At 46.5% G+C, this 22948-nt stretch overlaps 1 protein-coding gene across 3 annotated transcripts in view; it reads right to left on the bottom strand.

Annotated features, from left to right (window-relative positions):
• Positions 1 to 22948, bottom strand: part of VRK3 (VRK serine/threonine kinase 3) — a 244157-nt gene that overhangs the window by 150500 nt on the left and 70709 nt on the right. For all 3 annotated transcript variants that reach the window (XR_005774582.1, XM_040410144.1, XM_040410143.1), the window contains 2 exons: positions 20664 to 20807; positions 14610 to 14662 (listed from right to left, as the gene is read on the bottom strand). Coding sequence is in view for 2 of the 3 variants with exons in the window: in XM_040410144.1 (XP_040266078.1) it covers positions 14610 to 14662; positions 20664 to 20807 (197 nt within the window). In the remaining variant the exon portion in view is untranslated. The remainder of the gene's footprint in view (positions 1 to 14609; positions 14663 to 20663; positions 20808 to 22948) is intronic.

Consider the following 22948-nt stretch of genomic DNA (forward strand, 5'->3'; position numbering starts at 1 on the left):
CCGCCGTGTAGGATGGCTGTCCTTGCCTCCATATAAGCCGTCACCCCCCCCTCCCCTTAAGGATGGCCGGCGATGCAACAAGCCCCCCCCCCCCCGCCTCCTTCAGGATGAAAGGTGAGGCAACAACCCCCCTCCCCCGATCCCCCTCTTCCTTCAGGATGGCCAGTGACGCAACAAGCCCCCCTTGCCCCAAGTCAAGGTTTGCAGAGCAGCAGCGGGGCAGAGTGTTAGCTGTAACATACAGCTGACACTCTGCTTTAAACGGCCGACATCGGTGCTGGCACTGATGTTGGCTGTTTAATCCCTTCCATGCTGCGGTCCTTAGGGACCGCTGCATAAAGGGGATAACCATCGGGCCGCTGCTATGCTGTGGCAGCATTCCTGTGGTTACTATGGCAAGCTTGAAGGGTAAATTGAGGGAGGAAGGTCCCGCCCCCATCCGGCCAGCTGCGCTGCTGCGGCAGCGTCCCTATGGTTACCATGGCAATCGAAAGCCGTCACAGGCATCCGGATTGCCATGGTATAGCTTAGCCTGATCAGGGTTACTGTGAATGACAATACACTGCAGTATACTATAAAGTGTACTGCAGTGTATTGTAGAGGCATCAGACCCACTGAATCTTCAAGAACAAAAGTAGGTTTGAGTCAAAAAAGTGTAAAAAAATAAATAAAAAAAAGTAAAAAAATAAATAAATCTAACTTCTTCCTATATCCGTACATATAATTGGTTAAAAATGTAAAATATAAAAAACACTAAACATGTTTGGTATCACCGCATCTGTAACGACCTGATCTATAAAAGGATCACGTAGTTTTACTGCACGATGAACGCCATAACAAAAAAAGAAAAACTATAATGGAATTGCAGATTTGCCCACCGTACTTCCCACAAAATAGTATATAAAGTGATAAAGAGTCATATGTACCCCAAAAAAGTATCAATCAAATAGTCATCTCATCCCGCAAAAAATGAGCCCCTACCTAAGACAATCGCCCAAAAAATTAAAAAAGATATGGCTTTCAGAAAATGGAGACACTAAAACATGATTTTTTTGTTTAAAAAATGCTTATTGTGTAAAACCAAAATATATTTTAAAAAACCAGACATATTAGGTATTACCGCATCTGTGACAACCTACTCTATAAAAATATCACATGCTCTAACCAGTCTGGTAAACGCTGTAAAAAAATAACCAATTTTTAATCACCTTACATCACAAAAAGGGGAATATCAAGCGATCAGTCATATGTGCCCTAAAATGGTATGTACCAATCAAACCATCATCTCATCCTGCAAAAAATGAGACCCTACCTATGACAATCACCCAAAAAATAAAAAAATATGGCTTTCAGAAAATGGAAACACAAAAACATGATTTTTTTTTCAAAAACATTTTCTTTTTGTGTAAATCCAAAATAAAATATAAACTAGACATATTAGGTATCGTCGCGTCGTTACGACCTGCGCTATAAAAATATCACATTATCTACTCTGTCAGGTGAACATTGGAAAAAACAAAAATGGCAATACATCAGGCCAAATATAAATATGGAGGTGCAGGCCAATGGATCTGGCAACAAATCCAGGACAATATAAGAATTTAAAAAAATGGCAGCACTCTCACAAAAAATTTGTAAAAATAAAAACACTTTATTCACCCCTGTGGTCGCAACTAGGGATGAGCAAACTTGTGTTTCAAGTTTAGCGTACAAGGTTTAGGTTATGTAACAATTCCATTATGGATTCTGCTACCACGGACCATAACTAAGGGTCCATTCACACGTCTGCATAATGGGTCCGCATCCGTACCGCAATTTTGCGCAAGGGGTGCGGACCCATTCATTTTCAATGGGGCCGCAAAAGAGCTTGTGCTAGTGCATGTGAAATCCATAGGAACACCCACACATTCTCACAGGAGATGATAGCAGTGAGCGAAACTCATATCAGAGCATTTCTGAGTGCATGTGAAGCAAAGCTGATACCAATAAACAAACAAGTGAAATTTTATTATGTGCTTCATTACGGTAAGATATGGGTTTATTGATTTTTAGTGCACAAAGGTTTCCACAGTCTTAAATTATTATTTTTTTACGTCATTCGCCGTATGGGCTAAATATTTTCATAACTTCTTTTAACTTTTTTTTTAGCCCCCCTAGGAGGCTACAATATGAACTATTCTGATTTATTTTAGCTTAGATCAATAGAACTACAATCTACATAATCTGCATTTGTGGTTATCCTATGGAGGCCTGCCACCTGCAGGACTCCATAGGAACTTCAGCTCTGATACACTTGGGTTCTTCAGAGAGACCCAGTGCTTCTGGTTTTTCAGCATTTAAATGCCATGGTCACGACTGACCACAGCATCTAAAGGGTTAAATGTATGCAATCAGATATTAGCCCTTGGCCTGTTTGAAGCAGAGACCCACTGCCTATGCACTTGAGAGCAGGCACCATATTTAAATCGCGTACTTCCACGGTACATGTACAGCGGCGGTACTCTAGGGGTTAAAGGAGTATTCCAGCGGTTTGATATTGATAACTTATCCTTTGGATGGGTTATTAATATCAGATCACTGGTGTCTGACCAGGGCCGGATTAAGGTAGGTGGAGACCCCTGGCCGAAAAAAATGTGCTAAGGGCCTCCCATAACTTTTTTTATTTTTTTAAACCCTTAAAAAGGGCTGTCTCACTAATGGCATATAAGTAGGATATGCCCTCAATGTCAGACAGGTGCAGGTCCCACCACCTCCATTCATCGCAATGGGACTTCCAAAACAGCCGAGAGAGCTGGAATCCTTTAGCAGTGAACGGAGAGCATGCGGCTCATGCATGGTGCAATTTGGGGACCCCATTATGGAGACAGGAGCAGGTCCCAGAAATATAAGTCAGCTTGTAGTTTATGGACATCTTAGGCTGGGTTCACATCACGTTATTAGCTTTCCGTCAGGGGTACGGTATATGCCAGGAGAATTCACTACCTATACCTATGATGGAAGGCTGTAACGTATCCCACAACAGAGGGATACGTTGCTGATACGTCTCCTCCTACCCAACAGCAGGCTCACAGCACAGGGTACGGAGGAGTCAAATGACATCCTCATCATGGCCCTTCCCCCTGCTTTGTCAGTTAACCCTTTTCCCAGGCAGTTCAGCAGTTCACAAGCTGCTGAACTACCTTTGCCCCCCCCTGTCAGCTCCCCCAACCCACCACCACCACCACAAACACAGCGGGTGATGGATCATGTGATGGACCATGTGATGAGCGCAGTCAAAGAAGAAGACATTAGAGAAGACGGGCTGCGCGAACAAGTGGGTGAGGTGAGTTAAATTATTATTATTATTTTTTTAACCCCTCCATCCCTATTTTACTAAGAATTCTGTATTAAGAATGCTATTATTTTCCCTTATAACCATGTTATAAGGGAAAATAATAAAATCTACACTACACCTAACCCAAACCCGAACTTCTGTGAAGAAGTCCGGGTTCGGGTCTGGCTACCAAATATGCCGATTTTTCTCACTCGCGTGCAAAACGCATTAAAACGCTTTGCACTCACGGGGTAAAATCGCATCTTTTCCCGCACGTCACCTGCAACGGCTGTGTGAACCCAGCCTAATACAGCCTCCGATTGTACGATGAATGAACAAATTCTTGTTCATTGGGCTATCTAGATCACAATGCTGAAAGATCAGAATTTGCCACGATCACCTCTTTTTGTATCATATGGGCATTAGCTGAGCACCATGTTGGACACTGGTCAATGGCACCAGCCCATTTGTCAGTACGATTCTCACTGACTGTTACTTTACTTTATCTTTGAATAAGTTTGTGTATATACTGTGACACAGTGAGGGGTTGTGTCTGGCAAGGCAGGTATTTTCCTCACAGCATGTGCGGCTGGGCTGCTTTCCAGCCAGGTGAGGTCAAATACTGGACCAGAGTTTAAGTGCCACTTCGGGTTTTGTCAGCACCTGGCTGTCCTTAAATAGGCAGCTGGGCTCAGCAGAGATGTCTCTACTTTTGGGATCTGAGGCTCTGTGCTGTGCTGGAGGCAGAACTGCCAGCAAGGTGACTTGTGTTATATGAACATTCCATTGTGTGTGAATTAACACCAAGACTGCAAAGTTACATGCTGTTTTGTGCAGTGAATAAACACTGATGTTTTGAGTTAAAAACTTGTATTTTGCCTCTGTACTGCGCTCGCTTACCCTATCTACTAGAGCAAAAACCCACAATTGGTGGAGAATGCGGGCAAGAGCAGTGAGGCTGGCGTGAACGCCGATATTTTTGGTTTCTGCATTTTTCAGGCACGGTTGTATGTCGTACATTAAACCAGTTGTATTACAACCAGTGCCCCACGACAAAATGCAGGCTGTTGTGAAGGCCCTCATGGAGGCTAATCTGCAGAAGCGAGAGAAACCTGCAGCAACGCTAGGCTAATAAGCAGCAGCAGGAGACTAACCAGTTGCTGCTACAACATGTGATGGCTTTGCAGACAGCAGAAGCAACCCCGATCGTCCACGATGCCCGGAAAGCACTCCGTGCCGCGATTTCTAAGATGATGTCACGAGGGTATCAAGAGCCACGTCTGACTCCGTTATACCCGGGGTCAGGAAGTCGCAGCGGGTGGCTGCGCGCTCTATATCGAAAGATCACGTTGTTTCTTTGTGATTGTTTTCTGTGTTTGCCTTGCTATCCTTTTTGTCTCTCTCAGGGATCCGTAGCTTCTCCTCCTCAGCTGTTTCTTGTCTGCCACTCCCTACCTCCTTATATTCTCCCCTCACACTTCTCTAGTTGCCAGTTATAGAGCTTCCTGCCTGGACATCTATACTGACCCACTGGAGTGGTTAATCCTGGTTGTCGTTCCTGTGTGCTACCCTCCGGATCCCTGTTGGGCTTATTGTTGTCTCCTGTTGTCGCCCACCTGGGAATATATGTTGAGTCTGTGTTGTCTGTCCTCCCCTTGGTGTTTTCCCTTAGAGTTAGTGGTGCGGACTAGTGTTCCCATCGCCCTGTTCACTACCTAGGGCTCAGCTCAGGGAAAGCCAGGGCTTTAGGCACGTGATCGGCGTACGGGTGAGGAACCCGTCTAGGGACGTCAGGGCAGCCAGGTGCCAGCCGCCAGGTGAGTCAGGGTCACTATCTTCCCTCTCACTTGGGCAGGGCCTTCCTCCTTCCCTCCCTCTGTGTCACGTATGTGATAGCCACGCCGACCGTGATAGATGACCCCCGCAGACGACATCGAAACCTACCTGGCAATGTACGAGAAAGTGGCCATCAGGGAAAAGCTACCCCGTGACCAGTGGGCTGAGGTCGTTGCTCCATTCCTGGCATCCGATTCCCAGCGGGTGTATTTCGACTTGCCGGACGATCAAGCGGCCGACTACCAAAAAGTAAAGGGTGAAATTTTGGCAAGACTGGGGGTGAATGTGTTGGTCCGCTCCCAGTGGGTACATCAGTGGGGGTTTAAGCCAGCTTAGCCTGCGAGGACCCAGTATTTTGACTTACTCCACCTCTTGCTAAAGTGGCTACAGCTTGATGTGCCGAGTCCCACGGCTATGCTGGATAGACTATTGGCTGATATGTTCTGGAGGGCTCTGCCACCCCCCCCATCCAGCACTGGATCAGCCAGGTGTCTCCTGGCAACGCCCTCGAAATGGTGGACCTGGTGGAGCGCTATGAGACTACTAAGACTGTTAGACTGTTACAGTTTTTTTTTTTTTTTTTTTGGGCAGCCAAACCTCGTAAATCTCCATCCCAGACCAGGCGACTTGTACCAACCAAACCCACCCGGGGTGTACCCTCTACGGACCTGGCTCCGATAGTCTGCTGGTGGTGTCAGGAGCCGGGCCATGTAAGAGTTGACTGTCCCCATCAGGTGGAACCCATAGATACTACCTATGGCTACCGTCAGTCGCTATATGCCAGGAAGCTGTGTGCAGCAGGTACCCCAAAAACTCTAAACCACCTGAGCCAGGTGGAGGTAGGAGACACTCCAGCGGAGGCTCTGCTGGACTCAGGGAGTCTGGTGTCCCTAGTAAGGGCTCCCCTGGTACGGTCAGAGGAGTATACTGGCCGGAAAGGTGGGGTCATGTGCATGCATGGAGACTTAAAAGACTATCCCACCGCCCTGGTGTCTCTAACCACAGGGGCTGGCAGATGGACTCAAGAAAGTGGCAGTTGCCCCAAATTTACACTACAAACTTATAATAGGGAGAGACTTCTCCCTATTATAAGAGTGACTGATACCCATGAGACAGGGGTAACCTTAGCAGAGTGGCTCGGCTCAGGGGGAAGACCAGGACACTGGGAACCTGAGACCGAAGGGCCAGCGGTAGGGGTGACCGCCACTTCGGTGGAAGAGGGGGAGACAACCCCGCTAAGTGTGATGGTGGGAGACGTGGAGGACTTGCCGACGGGTCCTAAATTGACAAACCTTAATGTCTCTGGGGATAATTTTGGTACCGCCCAACGTCGGAACCAAACCCTATATGGCGTCTGGGAAAATGTGTTAATAGTAGATGGTGAACCACAACAACCTGGGGCAGAATCATGGTTTCCCCATTTTGTGGTTCATCAGGATATGTTGTATCGGGTAAATCAACTACGGGGTAAGCCTATTAAACAGTTGGTGGTCCCCAAGGCTTATCACAAGCTTGTGTTAGATCTAGCCCACCAACACGTTCTCGGGGGTCACCTGGGGCTGCATAAAACTCAGAATCGTATTCTACAGCGGTTTTACTGGCCCAGCATATTCAAAGAAGTGGAAGAGTTTTGTAAGTCTTGCCCGACCTGCCAGATAACTATTCTCCAGCCACATTTCCGTAGTACCCTAGTACCTCTCCCGATTATCGAAGTACCGTTTGCCAGAATAGCTATGGACCAGTGGCGTAGGGATCGCCATAGCAACCATAGCAGTGGCTATGGGGCCCTACGCCACTGGGGGCCCGTCTGTGCCGCCTTCTGTTGATTTTTTATTATTTTTTATTTACACACACACCAACCACACACAGGCAGCCAGGCCCGAGCCGCGGACCGCCCGCCCACTACACTAGACTAGGGGAGGAGTCAGGAACTGGAGCAGGGCGCACGCAGGGCCGGGCCCACATAGTGGCTGCGGAGGCTCCAGCCAGGCCACTGAGTAACTCAGAAGATCCGATGGTATATTCTAACCTCCAGGCGTTCCCATGGTGACGGGGACGCTTGCCTGGGGGTTAGAATATACCATCGGATCTAAGTTTTACGAGCTCAGTGAGATCGTAAAAACTCAAATCCGATGGTATATTCTAACCCCCAGGCGTTCCCATGGTGACAGGGATGCTTGCCTGGGGGTTAGAATATACAGGGCCACGCCGCTCACAGCAGTATATTTATAAACTAATCAGTAACTACTTTAACTTTAATCATTGCTCATTGCTGAGCTCTTTACTTGGATTATTTGGATATCTTACTTTGTCTTAGCTCCGGTAATAGCAGGCAGTGCGGGGGGCGGCGCTCACTCACTGACGTCACGCGCCTGCTCCTCCCACTAGGCGGCGCAGGCGCGTGACGTCAGTGAGTGAGCGCCGCCCCCCGCACTGCCTGCTATTACCGGAGCTAAGACAAAGTAAGATATCCAAATAATCCAAGTAAAGAGCTCAGCAATGAGCAATGATTAAAGTTAAAGTAGTTACTGATTAGTTTATAAATATACTGCTGTGAGCGTCGGGGAGGGGGATCTGTAGATGGCACTGTAGGGAGATCTGTGGATGGCAGTGCCATCCACAGATCCCCCTACAGTGCAATCCACAGATCCCCCCTCCCCTAAACAGTGCCATCCACAGATCTCCCCCCTAAACAGTGCCATCCACAGATCCCTTCTAAGCAGTGCCATTCACAGATCCCCCCCTAAACAGTGCCATCCACAGATCCCCCCTAAACAGTGCCATCCACAGATCCCCCTCCCCTAAACAGTGCCATCCACAGATCCCCCTCCCCTAAACAGTGCCACCCACAGATCCCCCCTCCCCTAAACAGTGCCATCCACAAATCCCCCCTCTCCTAAACAGTGCCATCCACAGATCCCCCCTCCCCTAAACAGTGCCATCCACAGATCCCCCCTCCCCTAAACAGTGCCATCCACAGATCTCCCCCCTAAACAGTGCCATCCACAGATCCCCCCTCCCTTAAACAGTGCCATCCACAGATCCCCCCTCCCTAAACAGTGCCATCCACAGATCCCCCCTAAACAGTGCCATCCACAGATCCCCCCTCCCCTAAACAGTGCCATCATGGCACTGTTTAGGGGAGGGGAGATCTGTGGATGGCACTGTTTAGGGGGGATCTGTGGATGGCACTGTTTAGGGGGATCTGTGGATGGCACTGTTTAGGGGGGATCTGTGGATGGCACTGTTTAGGGGGATCTGTGGATGGCACTGTTTAGAGGGGGATCTGTAGATGGCACTGTTTAGGGGAGGGGGGGATCTGTGGATGGCAATGTTTAGGGGAGGGGGGATCTGTGGATGGCACTGTTTAGGGGAGGGGGGATCTGTGGAGGGCACTGTTTAGGGGAGGGGGGATCTGTGGATGGCACTGTTTAGGGGGGGGGATCTGTGGATGGCACTGTTTAGGGGGGGGGATCTGTGGATGGCACTGTTTAGGGGGGATCTGTGGATGGCACTGTTTAGGGGGGATCTGTGGATGGCACTGTTTAGGGGGGGATCTGTGGATGGCACTGTTTAGGGGGGGATCTGCGGATGGCACTGTTTAGGGGGGGGGATCTGTGGATGGCACTGTTTGGGGGGAGATCTGTGGATGGCACTGTTTAGGGGGAGGGGGGATCTGTGGATGGCACTGTTTAGGGGAGGGGGGATCTGTGGATGGCACTGTTTAGGGGAGGGGGATCTGTGGATGGCACGGGGGGGGGGGGGGGGCCCAAACATTTTTTTGCTATGGGGCCCATGCTTTTCTAGCTACGCCCCTGCTATGGACCTCATAGGCCCAGTACCAAAGTCCACCACAGGGCATCAACACATCTTAGTCATTCTAGACTACGCCACTCAGTACCCGGAGGCGGTGCCACTGCGACATACCTCGGCCAAACTCATAGCTAAGGAGTTAATGGAGATTTTTTCCCGAGTAGGACTACCTAAAGAGATTCTGACTAACCAAGGGACCCTTTTTATGTCCAAGATCCCCCCTAAACAGTGCCATCCACAGATCCCCCTCCCCTAAACAGTGCCATCCACAGATCCCCCTCCCCTAAACAGTGCCACCCACAGATCCCCCCTCCCCTAAACAGTGCCATCCACAAATCCCCCCTCTCCTAAACAGTGCCATCCACAGATCCCCCCTCCCCTAAACAGTGCCATCCACAGATCCCCCCTCCCCTAAACAGTGCCATCCACAGATCTCCCCCCTAAACAGTGCCATCCACAGATCCCCCCTCCCTTAAACAGTGCCATCCACAGATCCCCCCTAAACAGTGCCATCCACAGATCCCCCCTCCCCTAAACAGTGCCATCATGGCACTGTTTAGGGGAGGGGAGATCTGTGGATGGCACTGTTTAGGGGGGGGGATCTGTGGATGGCACTGTTTAGGGGGGGGGATCTGTGGATGGCACTGTTTAGGGGGGATCTGTGGATGGCACTGTTTAGGGGGGGATCTGTGGATGGCACTGTTTAGGGGGGGATCTGCGGATGGCACTGTTTAGGGGGGGATCTGCGGATGGCACTGTTTAGGGGGGGGATCTGCGGATGGCACTGTTTAGGGGGGGGATCTGTGGATGGCACTGTTTGGGGGGAGATCTGTGGATGGCACTGTTTAGGGGGAGGGGGGATCTGTGGATGGCACTGTTTAGGGGAGGGGGGATCTGTGGATGGCACTGTTTAGGGGAGGGGGATCTGTGGATGGCACGGGGGGGGGGGGGGGCCCATACATTTTTTTGCTATGGGGCCCATGCTTTTCTAGCTACGCCCCTGCTATGGACCTCATAGGCCCAGTACCAAAGTCCACCACAGGGCATCAACACATCTTAGTCATTCTAGACTACGCCACTCAGTACCCGGAGGCGGTGCCACTGCGACATACCTCGGCCAAACTCATAGCTAAGGAGTTAATGGAGATTTTTTCCCGAGTAGGACTACCTAAAGAGATTCTGACTAACCAAGGGACCCTTTTTATGTCCAAGGTGATGAGGGAACTCTGTAAGTTGCTGCACATAAAACTACGGACGTCCATTTACCATCCGCAAACGGACGGTCTGGTAAAACGGTTTAACCAAACATTAAAAAATATTTTGAAAAAGGTAGTGTCTAAAGATGGGAAGGACTGGGACCTCCTTCTGCCCTATCTCATGTTCGCAGTGCGAGAGGTACCCCAGGCATCTACTGGGTTCTCGCCCTTCGAACTGCTATATGGCAGACATCTTCGCGGTCTCTTGGACGTGGCTAAAGAGGCGTGGGAACAAAAACCCACTCCACATAAAAGTGTCATTGAGAACGTTACTCAGATGCAAGATTGGATAGAGACAGTGTTGCTTCTTATTAGGGAGCATATGGAGGCAGCTCAGAGAACCCAGAGTCGGGTCTATAATCGGCAGGCTCAGGTCTGGATCTTTAATCTGGGTGATCGGGTTTTGGTTCTGGTGCCGAACGTGGACAGTAAGTTCCTGGCTAGGTGGCAGGGGCCCTACGAGGTACTCTAGAAAATTGGAGATGTAAACTACACGGTACACCAGCCAGGGCAGCGAAAACCGATGCAGGTTTACCATGTGAATTTACTCAAACCGTGGAAAGATAGGGAAACCTGTACAGAAGACTGTGGCAGCCGGGTTTTCTAGGAGAAGAGGTACCGACCCCTCTTTCTGATGCAAGAGAGGCGGCTGCCACAGTAAGAATTGCTGACAGCCTCTCCTCTAAACAGACTCAGGAGGCCAGGGAGTTCGTTAGTCGGAACACGGATGTATTCTCGGACCTCCCTGGATGCATTTCCATAATCCAGCATGAGATTGTCACTGAGCCTCGGGCAAAAGTCTGATTAAAACCATATTGGGTACCTGAGGCTCGGCAAAAGCTATATCGGAGGAGGTGCAGCTAATGTTGCAGCTAGACGTCATTGAGAAGTCAAAAAGTGAGTGGGCCAGTCCTATAGTATTGATACGCAAGCAGGATGGGACGTTGCGGTTTTGTAACGACTTTCGAAAAACTTAACGAGGTTTCAAAATTCGATGCGTATCCCATGCCCCGGGTGGATGAGCTCATCGAGAGGTTAGGAAAAGCCCGGTATTTTTTTGTTTTGGACCTCCCGAAAGGGTACTGGCAGGTGCCCTTAACGAAGGCTGCCAAAGAGAAAACTGCCTTTATCACGCCTGAGGGGCTGTATCAATATAAGGTCTTACCCTTTGGTCTGCATGGCGCCCCCGCCACTTTTCAGCGACTGATGAACATTGTGCTTCGTCCACATCGTCGGTACGCTTCGGCTTACCCAGACCATATTGTCATCCACAGTACCGACTGGGAAAGTCACCTACACAAAGTGCAGGCTGTAGTGGACTCCCTTTGGAAAGCTGGCCTAACCGCTAACCCCCAAAAAAGTGCGATAGGGTTAGAAGAGACTAAGTACCTGGGCACGGAGTCATCAAACCCCAAGTAAACAAAATAGAGGTGATACGGAATTGGCCCTGACCTGTCACCACTAGGCAATGAGGTTACATGAGGTTTGTTCCCCACTTTGCTACTCTAGCCGCGCCCTTGACAGAGCTCTTGAAGGGACGAAAATCTGTGATGGTTCGCTGGGATGATCGGGTGGAAGAGGCTTTTGCCGCTTTGAAGTCGGCCCTATGTGGGTCAACGTTTTTTGGTGACGCCCGACTTCAAGAGGGAGTTTGTGGTACAAACGGATGCCTCATAAGTAATAGATGTATTGTGCTGTATTGAAACAGGGATCAGACCCTGAAATCTTGAAGTCCCATAGTGGGACAAAAAAAAAGTGAAAAAAGAAGTTAAAAAAAAAAAGTTTTACAAAAAAATTATATGACATAGCGGAGGGGACGGCGCCATTCGGCTCGGCTGTGGGAGTAAATTTATTTATGAGGAGGCGTGCTGGGCTTGAAATAAATGGCGGGCTGGGCACTGCAGGGGGGAGTTACTGGGCACTAGAGGAGAGGAATAACGCCCCTCTGGGCACCTTGAAGGTTAATTAGCATATCTGAAAAATCGCTTTATTATCAAAATGACAACTTGAATAAAAGAAAGAAGACCCATGCTGGAATGAAGGTACTTTATTAAACATTGCTATGTTAACAGTTTAATATGCTCAAACTAGGTGACAGATTCCCTATAAGGTGAAAAATGGCTGGGTCCTTAAAGGCTTAAAGGAAATCTGTCACCAGGATAATCGCTATTGAAGTAAAGCCATAGCCTAATAGCACTTAGTACCTTATTTCAAGATGTGCCTCTGTTCCAGCAATAGATGTTTTTTATCTTCTGGAAATCCAGTTTATTTGGTATGCAAATGAGCCAGTAAGGTGCCCAGAGGGGCGTCATTCTTGCAGGAGGGAGCCCAGGCACGCCTCCTGGCACAATGTGTCCACCCACCCCTCCTACATCACATTCAAGCCATAACTCTGCCCCCTTTTCCCTGCTCCCAGCAGGAGGATACTGTTGATATCTTTTAACGACACACACAAACATTACATTAAATAGATGAAATATACCCGGGTTTAATAAACACCAATAGAAAAAAAATATTTCAGCACATAAGGAGTATAATGAAATAATAAAACAACATGCCCCTAAAGTTGTACACAGTCTTTATAGCTTCCCAATTTATCCTCTGTATTATTATGTGAAAATAGATAATCCCAGTCTCTGCCCTAAACCCGAGGATATTGGCCATTTTAAAATGAAGTGTTTTTACACTCCTAGTCAGAGTTTGTTATTAACAGTTCAGGGGGAATATAATTATATTGTGGTCAATAATAACAAATGTTCCATGACAAGTAATGAGTTGGATAATAATTAATTAGAAGCCAGCATCTCATCGGTAGACAGCTGTTTCAGAGTGATTTCCCCTTATCAGCGCAGAGCAGAGAGTGCTGGCTTAACTGGTTGAGAAACCTACGTCAGGATTCTGGGGATGCTCTATCTTCTTATTGAGAGCGCCTAATCAGCATGAGGAAGCTCTCTATAAGGAGATATAGTAGTCCCCCAACTCCTTGTATACAGACACACTCCACCACCTTTTCTGTTGGTCCTGTTTTTCCTAGAGTGTAAAACCCTGATGATTAACAGTCAAGTTGTGTGAAGAGTCCAGCCATGTCTCAGCCACATTACGCTACATGCACACGACCGTATGTGTTTTGTGGTCCGCAGGATCCATATGGCATCCGTTTATTTTGCAGATCCTTTTTTTTGCGGATCCATTGTAATAATGCCTATCCTTGTCTGCAAACTAGAAAAAAATAGGACATGTTCTATTTTTTTTGCGGGGCAACGGAATGGACATACTGATGCGGACAGCACATGGGTCCGCATCCTATCCGCAAAAAAAAAACGGAACGGACACAGAAACAAACAACGTTCGTGTGCATGAGGCCTAAATTACATCTATGTGTTCTTCCAGTAAAACAGACTCCAGCTCCCCCCATTTTGCTTCCTGCGCTTCTGGAATTTGTGAGCATGCATTTTAAATTACAATTAAAATTTACACATTCCCTTCCTGGACTGTGAATATTTGAGATTTTATGAACACCTTGGTAATCCGACCATAGTCTATTTCTCCAATCACCATTATATCCTGCCCCCTCTCTGACCACTTCATTTTCTGCCTCTCCCCTCATACCTAGTTTAAATACTCCTCCACCCCCCCCCCCCCCCCCAGATTAAATCACCCATAACTACTGTCTGGCTCTACCTGCACTACCACGCCCCAACCACTAGCTGGGCTGTCTTCCTGGCTGTTAGGGAGAGCAATGGGCACAAGGGCTGCCATTTCTGAGTCTGAAACCCTTGCATTATCACACAACATGGCAATTTTGCTTGGGAGAACGGTAACAGGTGTGGCCTTCACCTAAAGGGTGGTGGGGCACTGTGAAGGTCACATTCAAGAGGGCGAGGTGCTGTGGAGGGAACCATTAAGGGGGCAGGGTGATGTGGAGGTCACTGTTAAGGGGTGGAGTGATGTGGTGGTCACTGTTGTTGGGCGAGGTGCTGCACTGTGGAGGTCACTGTTAAGGGGATGGGTGCTGCGGAGGTCACTGTTGTGGGGGATAGTTAAAAATAAAATAAACAGTGTGTAACTGCTGGAGTATATAGGAATAATAGTGATTTCCTAGTTAAAAAAAACAAGGGCATGGATTAGCCTCCTGGGCATTTGTGGAACAAATCCAATAAAAGACACAAACAGACAGACCAATTCTTCATACTTGGGTAGCACCGGGTACTTTTTCTGGTTAACATAATGTTTTTTATTTTTGTTACCCATTAAAAATGTACCATATCTACGAGACTGTTATTTTGTTAATAACATTAATTTTTCTACCGGCTAATAGTGGTACCAGATATTTTTTTTTCTTTTGATTATAACATATTTACATTATTAGTTCAATTTAATAAATCACTTACCAGTTTTAAGATACTCTCATCCTTGTCACTTTTGGATTGACATTTCGCATGCACTTGCAAAGATACAAAAAAAAAAAAAGTTAAATTTTTTGTTCTTCCGAAAAAATATATATCACTATATATATTTATATAGATCACTATACTTATTAAAATGTAAAATTTACCACCATCTCTTTATTCAAATAATAAAGCACATAGTGACGTTTTTTAAGTAATAAACATAGTTCACAGATAAGGTTAGGTAATGTATGGAGCGTGCTGCTACAGTGAGCCCACTCCATATGCGGTGGGTGCCGGCTTCATCATACAGCAAGCACTGATCCCGTCAAACCCCTTCACTCAACCCCTAAGGAGTCACGATCAACGCTGATCGCAGCACCTGTAAGGCAAGGCAGAGGGATCTGGCGCCCTCTCCTTTCCGATCACAGCCCCCGCAGTGAAATCACGAGTCTCCAATCATTGACCATGGTACCCTGGATGCTTGTAAAGCACAGCGCAGCAGGAAGCATGTGAATATCATATTCACCCTAATAGATCTAAGGGGGCTATAGTTATTAAATAAAAAGTACAAAAAAAAAAACATTAAAATATTAAAAGTTTAAATCGCCCCCTTTCCCTATTTTACATCTAAAAATATATTAACAATAAAAAAAATAAACATATCAGGTATCGCCGCGTCCCAAAATGTCTGAACTATTAAAATATATTTAAAAAAATCCTGTGTAAAAATTTAATAACCGTGATCAAAAAGTCGTACATATCGCATAAATGGTACCAATAAAAAGTACAGTTCGTCCCACAAAAAACAAACCCTCATACAGCTCTGTGGACTGAAATATAAAAAGGTATGGCTGTCAGAAAATGGTGATACAAAGAAAATTTTGATATTTTTGAAAGTTTTTTTTAAGTAGTAAAACCTTTACAAGTTTGGTATCGCTGTATTTGTATTGAACCGCAGAATAAGAATGTCATGTCATTTTTAGCGCACAGTGAATGCTGTGATGTCAAAACCCCAAAAACCTTGGTGGAATTTTTTAAATGTGTCCCATTTTCAAAATGCTTTATTATGTAAAACTGAAACAAACAACCAATAAAAGTAGTCATATTAGGTATTGTCGCGTCCGTAACAACCTGCTCTAAAAAAATACCACATGATCTAACCTGTCAGATGAACATTGTAAATAACAAAAAATAAAAACGGTCCTAAAAAAGCTATTTTTTGTTACCTTGCCTCACAAAAAGTGTAATATAGAGCAACCAAAAATGATATGTACTTGGGCTGCAGTAAACGATTATTTTAGTAATCGAGTATTCTACCGATTATTTTACGATTAATTGAGTACTCTAATAATAAAAAATGAATTAATAGTCTGTTTTCCTTTATAAAAACTCATCAGACCCCCTGCCATCAGTCCCCAACACCCTTCATTCCCCCGTGTGATCAGCCCAAGTGCAACAGTTCCCCCCAGTGCCATCAGCTCCACTATCCGCCAGTGCCATCAGCTCCCTTCTCCTAGTGCCATCAGCTTGCCCCCCTAAGTGCCAGTCCGAGTGATGAACCAGGCCGCAGCAGTCCAGAGTGCCCGGACAGCAGGAGGCAAGTCATCCAGCCATAGAGCATGACTCGGTGACACATGTATATTACAGAGAAGAAGCGGTGACCCCCCCCTTCCCGTCAGTCTTTACTGTAGTTCCGGCATTCTGTTCATCAAGGCACTCTCTCTCAGGTTCAGTCACAATCCGCCTGTGATGAGAACTTCACCCCTGAGCACTGATTTATGGGGGGCTCCCTATAGTAGTTTCCATTCCTATTATTGCTGAGCCTGCAGCTCACACCCCGGTGTTTATTACATACGCCCTCTCCATGCTGACTGTGCCCTTCTCCAGACTCTTCAGCTTCTTCCCTGACTCCAGGGTGTTAGTGCCGCTCGCTCGCAAACCCGCCGCCCAGTCAGGATGCTTTTCATAGATTCTATGTCCGGGCTCTGGAAGCCCTGAGCTCAACAGTAATGAAGCTCGCAAGTGCGCATCGCCTGCAGTCCCGGGCCGCCCGGATCCTCCTTGCCTGCACCATGTCATCCCAGATCTCTGCAGTGTGCTCATGGCAGCGTCCTCACTCCTACTTTGCTGTTTCTTGCAGTGAGGTTGTGGACATGGAGTGGCCAGTACTTACCTTTCCTGTAGGGGCGTTGCTCCACAGCTCCACAGTCTTCTTCTCCGCGGCGCTGCACTCCTGTCCTGACGTCACACAGCGTTGGGTCATAGTGCGCGCTTACGTGCACTATGACCTGATGATGTGTCAGAATAAAGTGCAGCACGGTGCGGGCCAGCGGGAGACCACGGAGCGGTGAGTAATAGCAAGTTATCACGGCTGTATGTGAGCAACAAGAGCATGCACAGAAAATAGAGCTACTGACCGGACCCAAACTAGGGAGGATAAAGGGTGACCCCTGTCAGACCCTCAAAAGCTCTCCCTATGCTGCTAAGCCCATGCCCGGATCCAAATGGTGGAAGGAGGCATGCCCGCGTACCTAAGACTGATGACCACTGTAACCCCTACAATAGTGGAAGGGGCACGGCCACCGGTGCCCTGCTCAGTATATGGAGGGAACCGTGGTCGCCTCGGATCCAGTCAGAAAACACACAGATACACAGCAATGTCTGCACACTTAGCTGAAGGGGCTGCAGCCGCAGTGAAGACGGATCCAAAGACAGGCTGGCAATATCCGGAGTACTTGCTGCAGCAGAACACAGGTCCAGTGAAAGGATAGCATACAAGGGAAGATACTCAAGCAAGAGCTACAACCCAAATGAGAAATATAATCCACACCTACAATAGGAGGAGGGGGAATATAAAGGCAGGGAAATCAAACGCAGGAGAAACAGCTGGGAGGAAGGAAACAGAAAACTCCTCCCAGCTCTAGTAGTGACATCATCACAGGGGTGGAGAAACAGAGCTTTGAGAACGTCCCAAAGCTCTGGTAGTGACACAAGTGCTTCACTCCCGCTCCGTGGTCACATGACACAAACGAATCGAGGATTTTTGTGTCGAATTGCTCGATTCAATCGAGTAATATGTTTCAGCCCTAATATGTACCCTAAAATGGTACCAAAAAAACTTTGTTTATTAATTGATTTTCACATGAAAAGAGTTATTTTGGGGGACGTATATAGAGTTAAAGATCACCCCCACCACTGTCATTCTGATGCTGGCCCGGTCCTCACTGTTCTTCACTTCCTGGTCCCAGCCTGACATGCTGGAATCAGCAGGAAAGGGCCACACAGTCAGTCACTGTCAAAGGCAGATCACTGCAACAGCCACTGATTAGCTGAACATACCTTTCCTGGCATTCTGGATGTGCTGAAAGGACCAGGAAGCGGAAAGAAGTGAGGAACAGAAAAGCGTCAGAATGGCGAGGGTCAGTATGGCTTAAAATAGAAGCAGTCACTGTTTGTGACATGACCATTTTAGTAACTACTTCCAATCCCTATGTAATAACAATTCTGCAGCATCTGTTCTTATGACTCTGTGCTGTCCAATGCCTGTTATTACTCCTGCTGCAAGTCTGCAATAAAGGTACTACTGGTATGGTATGTCTGACTTTATCCAGTCAATGCTGCCTGCTTCCGACTGTATAGGGACACCCCCCCCCCCCCCCCCCCAAACTGGTGACACCCATCTGTACCTTTACTGCAAGCTGCTGGTAATTCATTCATAAAGTTTTAGAAAGAACAGAGGAATGGCACATCACAGAGTCATAAGAATAGATGCTCCAGAATTGGTATTACATGGGGAACGCGAGTAGTCACAAAACAGACATGTTTCCTCTTTAACCCTTTGAGGCCCAAAACAATCCTGGAAAACTCCTGTGACGCATGTTTTGTATGCTCTGAGACTTTGTCTATAATATGTATATTCATTTTCTTAATTATTCCAAAAGTTAATAACACAGGTTTGTGTTTTGATGTTCAGTGGGACATACAGATGTAGCAGGCATCCTGGCATGTGAACACACAAGCTTATTGTGCTGACTTCGTTTATGTGGAAAGCTTTTTACACTGTTAGACTAACCAGCTAACCCACTGATGTTGGAGCTTACTAGATCTGTAACAGCATTTTATTGTAGTTCTGGTAGTTCAACACTTGAATTTTCTAGAACACTTTTAAAATTGAACAGTAACCGTGGGTAATTGCTGACAAGATCTCTATTCAAATATCATTATACAGGATTGGCGCATAGCAAATGTGGTGCCAATATTCAAAAAGGGTCCAAAAACAGAGCCTGGAAACTATAGGCCGGTAAGTTTAACATCTGTTGTGGGTAAACTGTTTGAAGGTTTTCTAAGAGATGCTATCTTAGAGCATCTCAACAGAAATAAGCAAATAACGCCATATCAATATGGCTTCATGAGGGATCGGTCATGCCAAACTAATTTAATCAGTTTCTATGAGGAGGTAAGTTCTAGACTTGACAGCGGCGAATCAATGAATGTCGTATATCTGGACTTCTCCAAAGCATTTGACAAGGTTAGTATATAAATTGAGAATGCTCGGACTGGGAGAAAATGTCTGTCTGTGGGTAAGTAACTGGCTGAGTGATAGAAAACAGAGGGTGGTTATTAATGGTACACACTCAGACTGGGTCACTGTCACTAGTGGGGTACCTCAGGGGTCAGTATTTATTAATGATCTCGTAGAAGGCTTGCACAGTAAAATATCAATTTTTGCAGATGACACTAAACTGTGTAAAGTAATTAACACTGATGAGGACAGTATACTACTACAGAGGGATCTGGATAGATTGGAGGCTTGGGCAGATAAGTGGCAGATGAGGTTTATTACTGACAAATGTAAGGTTATGCACATGGGAAGGAATAATGCAAGTCACCTGTACATACTAAATGGTAAAACACTGGGTAACACTGACATGGAAAAGAACCTAGGAATTTTAGTGAACAGCAAACTAAGCTGTAGAAACCAGTGTCAGGCAGCTGCTGCCAAGGCCAATAAGATAATGGGTTGCATCAAAGGGGAATAGATGTCCGTGATGAGAACATAGTCCTACCACTTTACAAATCACTAGTCAGACCACACATGGAGTACTGTGTACAGTTCTGGGCTCCTGTGAACAAGGCAGACATAGCAGAGCTGGAGAGGGTCCAGAGGAGGGCAACTAAAGTAATAACTGGAATGTGTGGACTACAGTACCCTGAAAGATGATCAAAATTAGGATTATTCACTTAAGAAAAAAGACGACTGAGGGGAGATCTAATTAATATGTATAAATATATCAGGGGTCAGTACAGAGATCTATCCCGTCATCTATTTATCCCCAGGACTGTGACGAGGGGACATCCTCTGCGTCTGGAGGAAAGAAGGTTTGTACACAAACATAGAAGAGGATTCTTTACGGTAAGAGCAGTGAGACTATGGAGCTCTCTGCCTGAGGAGGTGGTGATGGTGAGTACAATAAAGGAATTCAAGAGGGGCCTGGATGTATTTCTGGAGCTTAATAATATTACAGGCTATAGCTACTAGAGAGGGGTCGTTGATCCAGGGAGTTATTCTGTTTGCATGATTGGAGTCGGGAAGGAATTTTTTAATCCCCTAAAGTGGAGAAAATTGGCTTCTACCTCACAGGGTTTTTTGCCTTCCTCTGGATCAACTTGCAGGATAACAGGCCGAACTGGATGGACAGATGTCTTTTTTCAGCCTTATATACTATGTTATGTTACATTATATATGCTAGTGTATAGGCATACTGTGGCAGACATCACCTATAGACCGAAGTGATAAAAAAAAAACCACATATACAGTGCAAGATTCATTTTTTCATGGAACAGGGAAGCCCAGCAGTAAAAAAAAAAAAAAAAAAAAGGATGCCAATGTATATTGGCCAGGCGGATGCCAAAGGGACACTCTTTAGGTATCTGTCAGGTACATGTGGTTCTATGAATATGTCTTGTGCTGTAGTGTAAAAATACCATATAAACAAAGCCAAATCAATGTGATCGAAATTAACTATAAATGTAAATATTATACTAAAAATTCACCTTTATAATAAAGTGGAGTCTTCTCCTGTGACAAGAGCTTTGTAAGCACCCAGCCTGTGTTGTTATGATCGGTCAAAATGTCATTTTCTGGGAGTGGCTGCACCTGTACGTTCTTAGCCTTCTTACTCCTGGGGCTCATTTCACCTTAAATCAGAGCGCAAAATTATTTGGTAAACAAATTTTAAAAAATCAACCATTTACAATGTAGCTAATTTATATTGTTTGAGCCTTAAAGGAAATGTGTCACCAGAAATGTTTTATGGGAGTTAAAACTAGATAGTAAGGGCTCATGCATACGACAGTGCCGTTTTTTGCGGTCCGCAAAAAACGGATGCTGCCCGTGTGCCTTTCGCAATTTGCAGGACCACGGAACAGAGCAACGGATGCGGATAGCACACAGAGTGCTGTCCGCTTTTTTTGTGGACCCATTGAAATGAATGGTTCCGTATACGGAATCAAAATACGGCCTGTATACGGAACGCAAAAAACGTTCGTGTGCATGAGCCCTAACACATATCCTTTTTTCTTATACGTTTTTATTTTCGGATTGCAGATTTTTTATTTTATTATGGGGGCTGCCCTCTTGCCTCAGCTGTTCTTAACAGCATTTAGAAAATTGCTTTACGGCAGCCCCATGGTCCATAGACACAATGGTCTGTAGGGGACCTCATTCACTTCTATGGGAGAGTTTTCTAGGCATGCTCTGTGACCTGTGCAGAGGTCATTGTACAAGGAAAGAAAAGATAAGATTTTACAATCTCCTATTGGGAATGGTGGATCCTGTCTTATCTACAGTATATACAAAGGAGATATCGCCTTATCATTGCAAACTGCATTAGAATAATATAGTTTAGGTGCCCTGTATGCTAATTAATAGCATCGGTACAGGGAGGAGGAGACATCAGCTTTTCTCAGTGGGCGTCTCTTTCTTGCTGTGGCGCTGTCCAATCACAGCAGACCGCGTCACAGCCATTGAGAAAAAATAGCTCACCTTCTCCCTGGCTGTGACGCGGTCCGCTGTGATTGCACCACGCCACAGCCAGGGAGAAGAGACGCCCACTGAGAAAAGCCGATGTCTTCTCCTCCCTGTACCAATGCTATTAAGGCTACATTCAGACGTCCATATGAATGGTCCAGATCCGTTCCGCAATTATGCGGAACGGGTGCTGACCCATCCATTTTGAATGGGGCCGGAAAAGATGCGGACAGCACACAGTGCACTTCCGGTCCGCAGCTCCGCAAAAAAATAGAACATGTCCTATTCTTGTCCGCAATAGCGGACAAGAATAAGCATTTTCTATTATAGTGCCGGCCATGTGCACATGGCCGGTGTCAGTGTTTTGCGTATCCGCAAAACAATTACGCTCGCTCCGTACAGTACTCTAACGAAGCAGATGGGAAGATATAGTTCTTTCTTTCATATAGATATCTGCCAACTGGACTGTGAGGTATGGTGAGCGTAAAACGTACGAACACTTCAAGGGGTTTCCAGAATCTCCTTGCTTTTGACTAGGTCCAGTAACATGTTTTACCTAAAGAAAGACTCATAGTTCATTGGTATTTGGGGTTCCAGTCCTCCACCTTGGCTCGCATTTCGGAATATCCTGATCTGGCTTGTTTATTTCCAGCTGTGATTCAGGTGGGATCATGCGCACCACTGCAGCCGATTACTGTCTGTAGTGGTGGCATGTCCCCAAGCGGAACATGACCCAGTAGTAACAAACCACATGGTGAGATGTCACCGTTTAAGCGGTCCTTGCCTGCAGAAGTGCACTTGACCCTGTCATATAGTACATGACAGTCTCTTTCTAAGGCTAGTTTCACTCGAGTGTTTCTTAGATACGGCAGGCTGAACAGCCTACCGGATCTCTTTGTATTTGGCATTGCTGGAAGCTACAGGGATGCCGTCTGGCCCCATCAATTATAATAGGGACCAGCGGAGATCCTGCCAAGACCCAGCAAATATGCTAAGAATCCAGTGGACAAATATTGCTGGTATAGGAATTAAATTTATCTGCCCAAAGTATCCAAAACACTACAAATTTTTCCTTCTTCTTTGATCTGCACCAGCTCATTTGGGCAGGCTGCTTGTATGCAGAACTGTGAATGGCACTGTTATGGGGGGGGGGGGGGGGGGGGGATCTGTGGATGGCACTGTTATGGGGGATCTCTGGATGGCACTGTTATGGGGATCTCTGGATGGTACTGTGATGGGGGAGATCTGTGGATGACACATATGCATCTTATGCTATGTGCCATCCACACCATCCACAGATCCCCCGATT

Source organism: Bufo bufo, chromosome 10 (assembly GCF_905171765.1).
Source record: "Bufo bufo chromosome 10, aBufBuf1.1, whole genome shotgun sequence".
Lineage (NCBI taxonomy): Eukaryota > Metazoa > Chordata > Amphibia > Anura > Bufonidae > Bufo > Bufo bufo.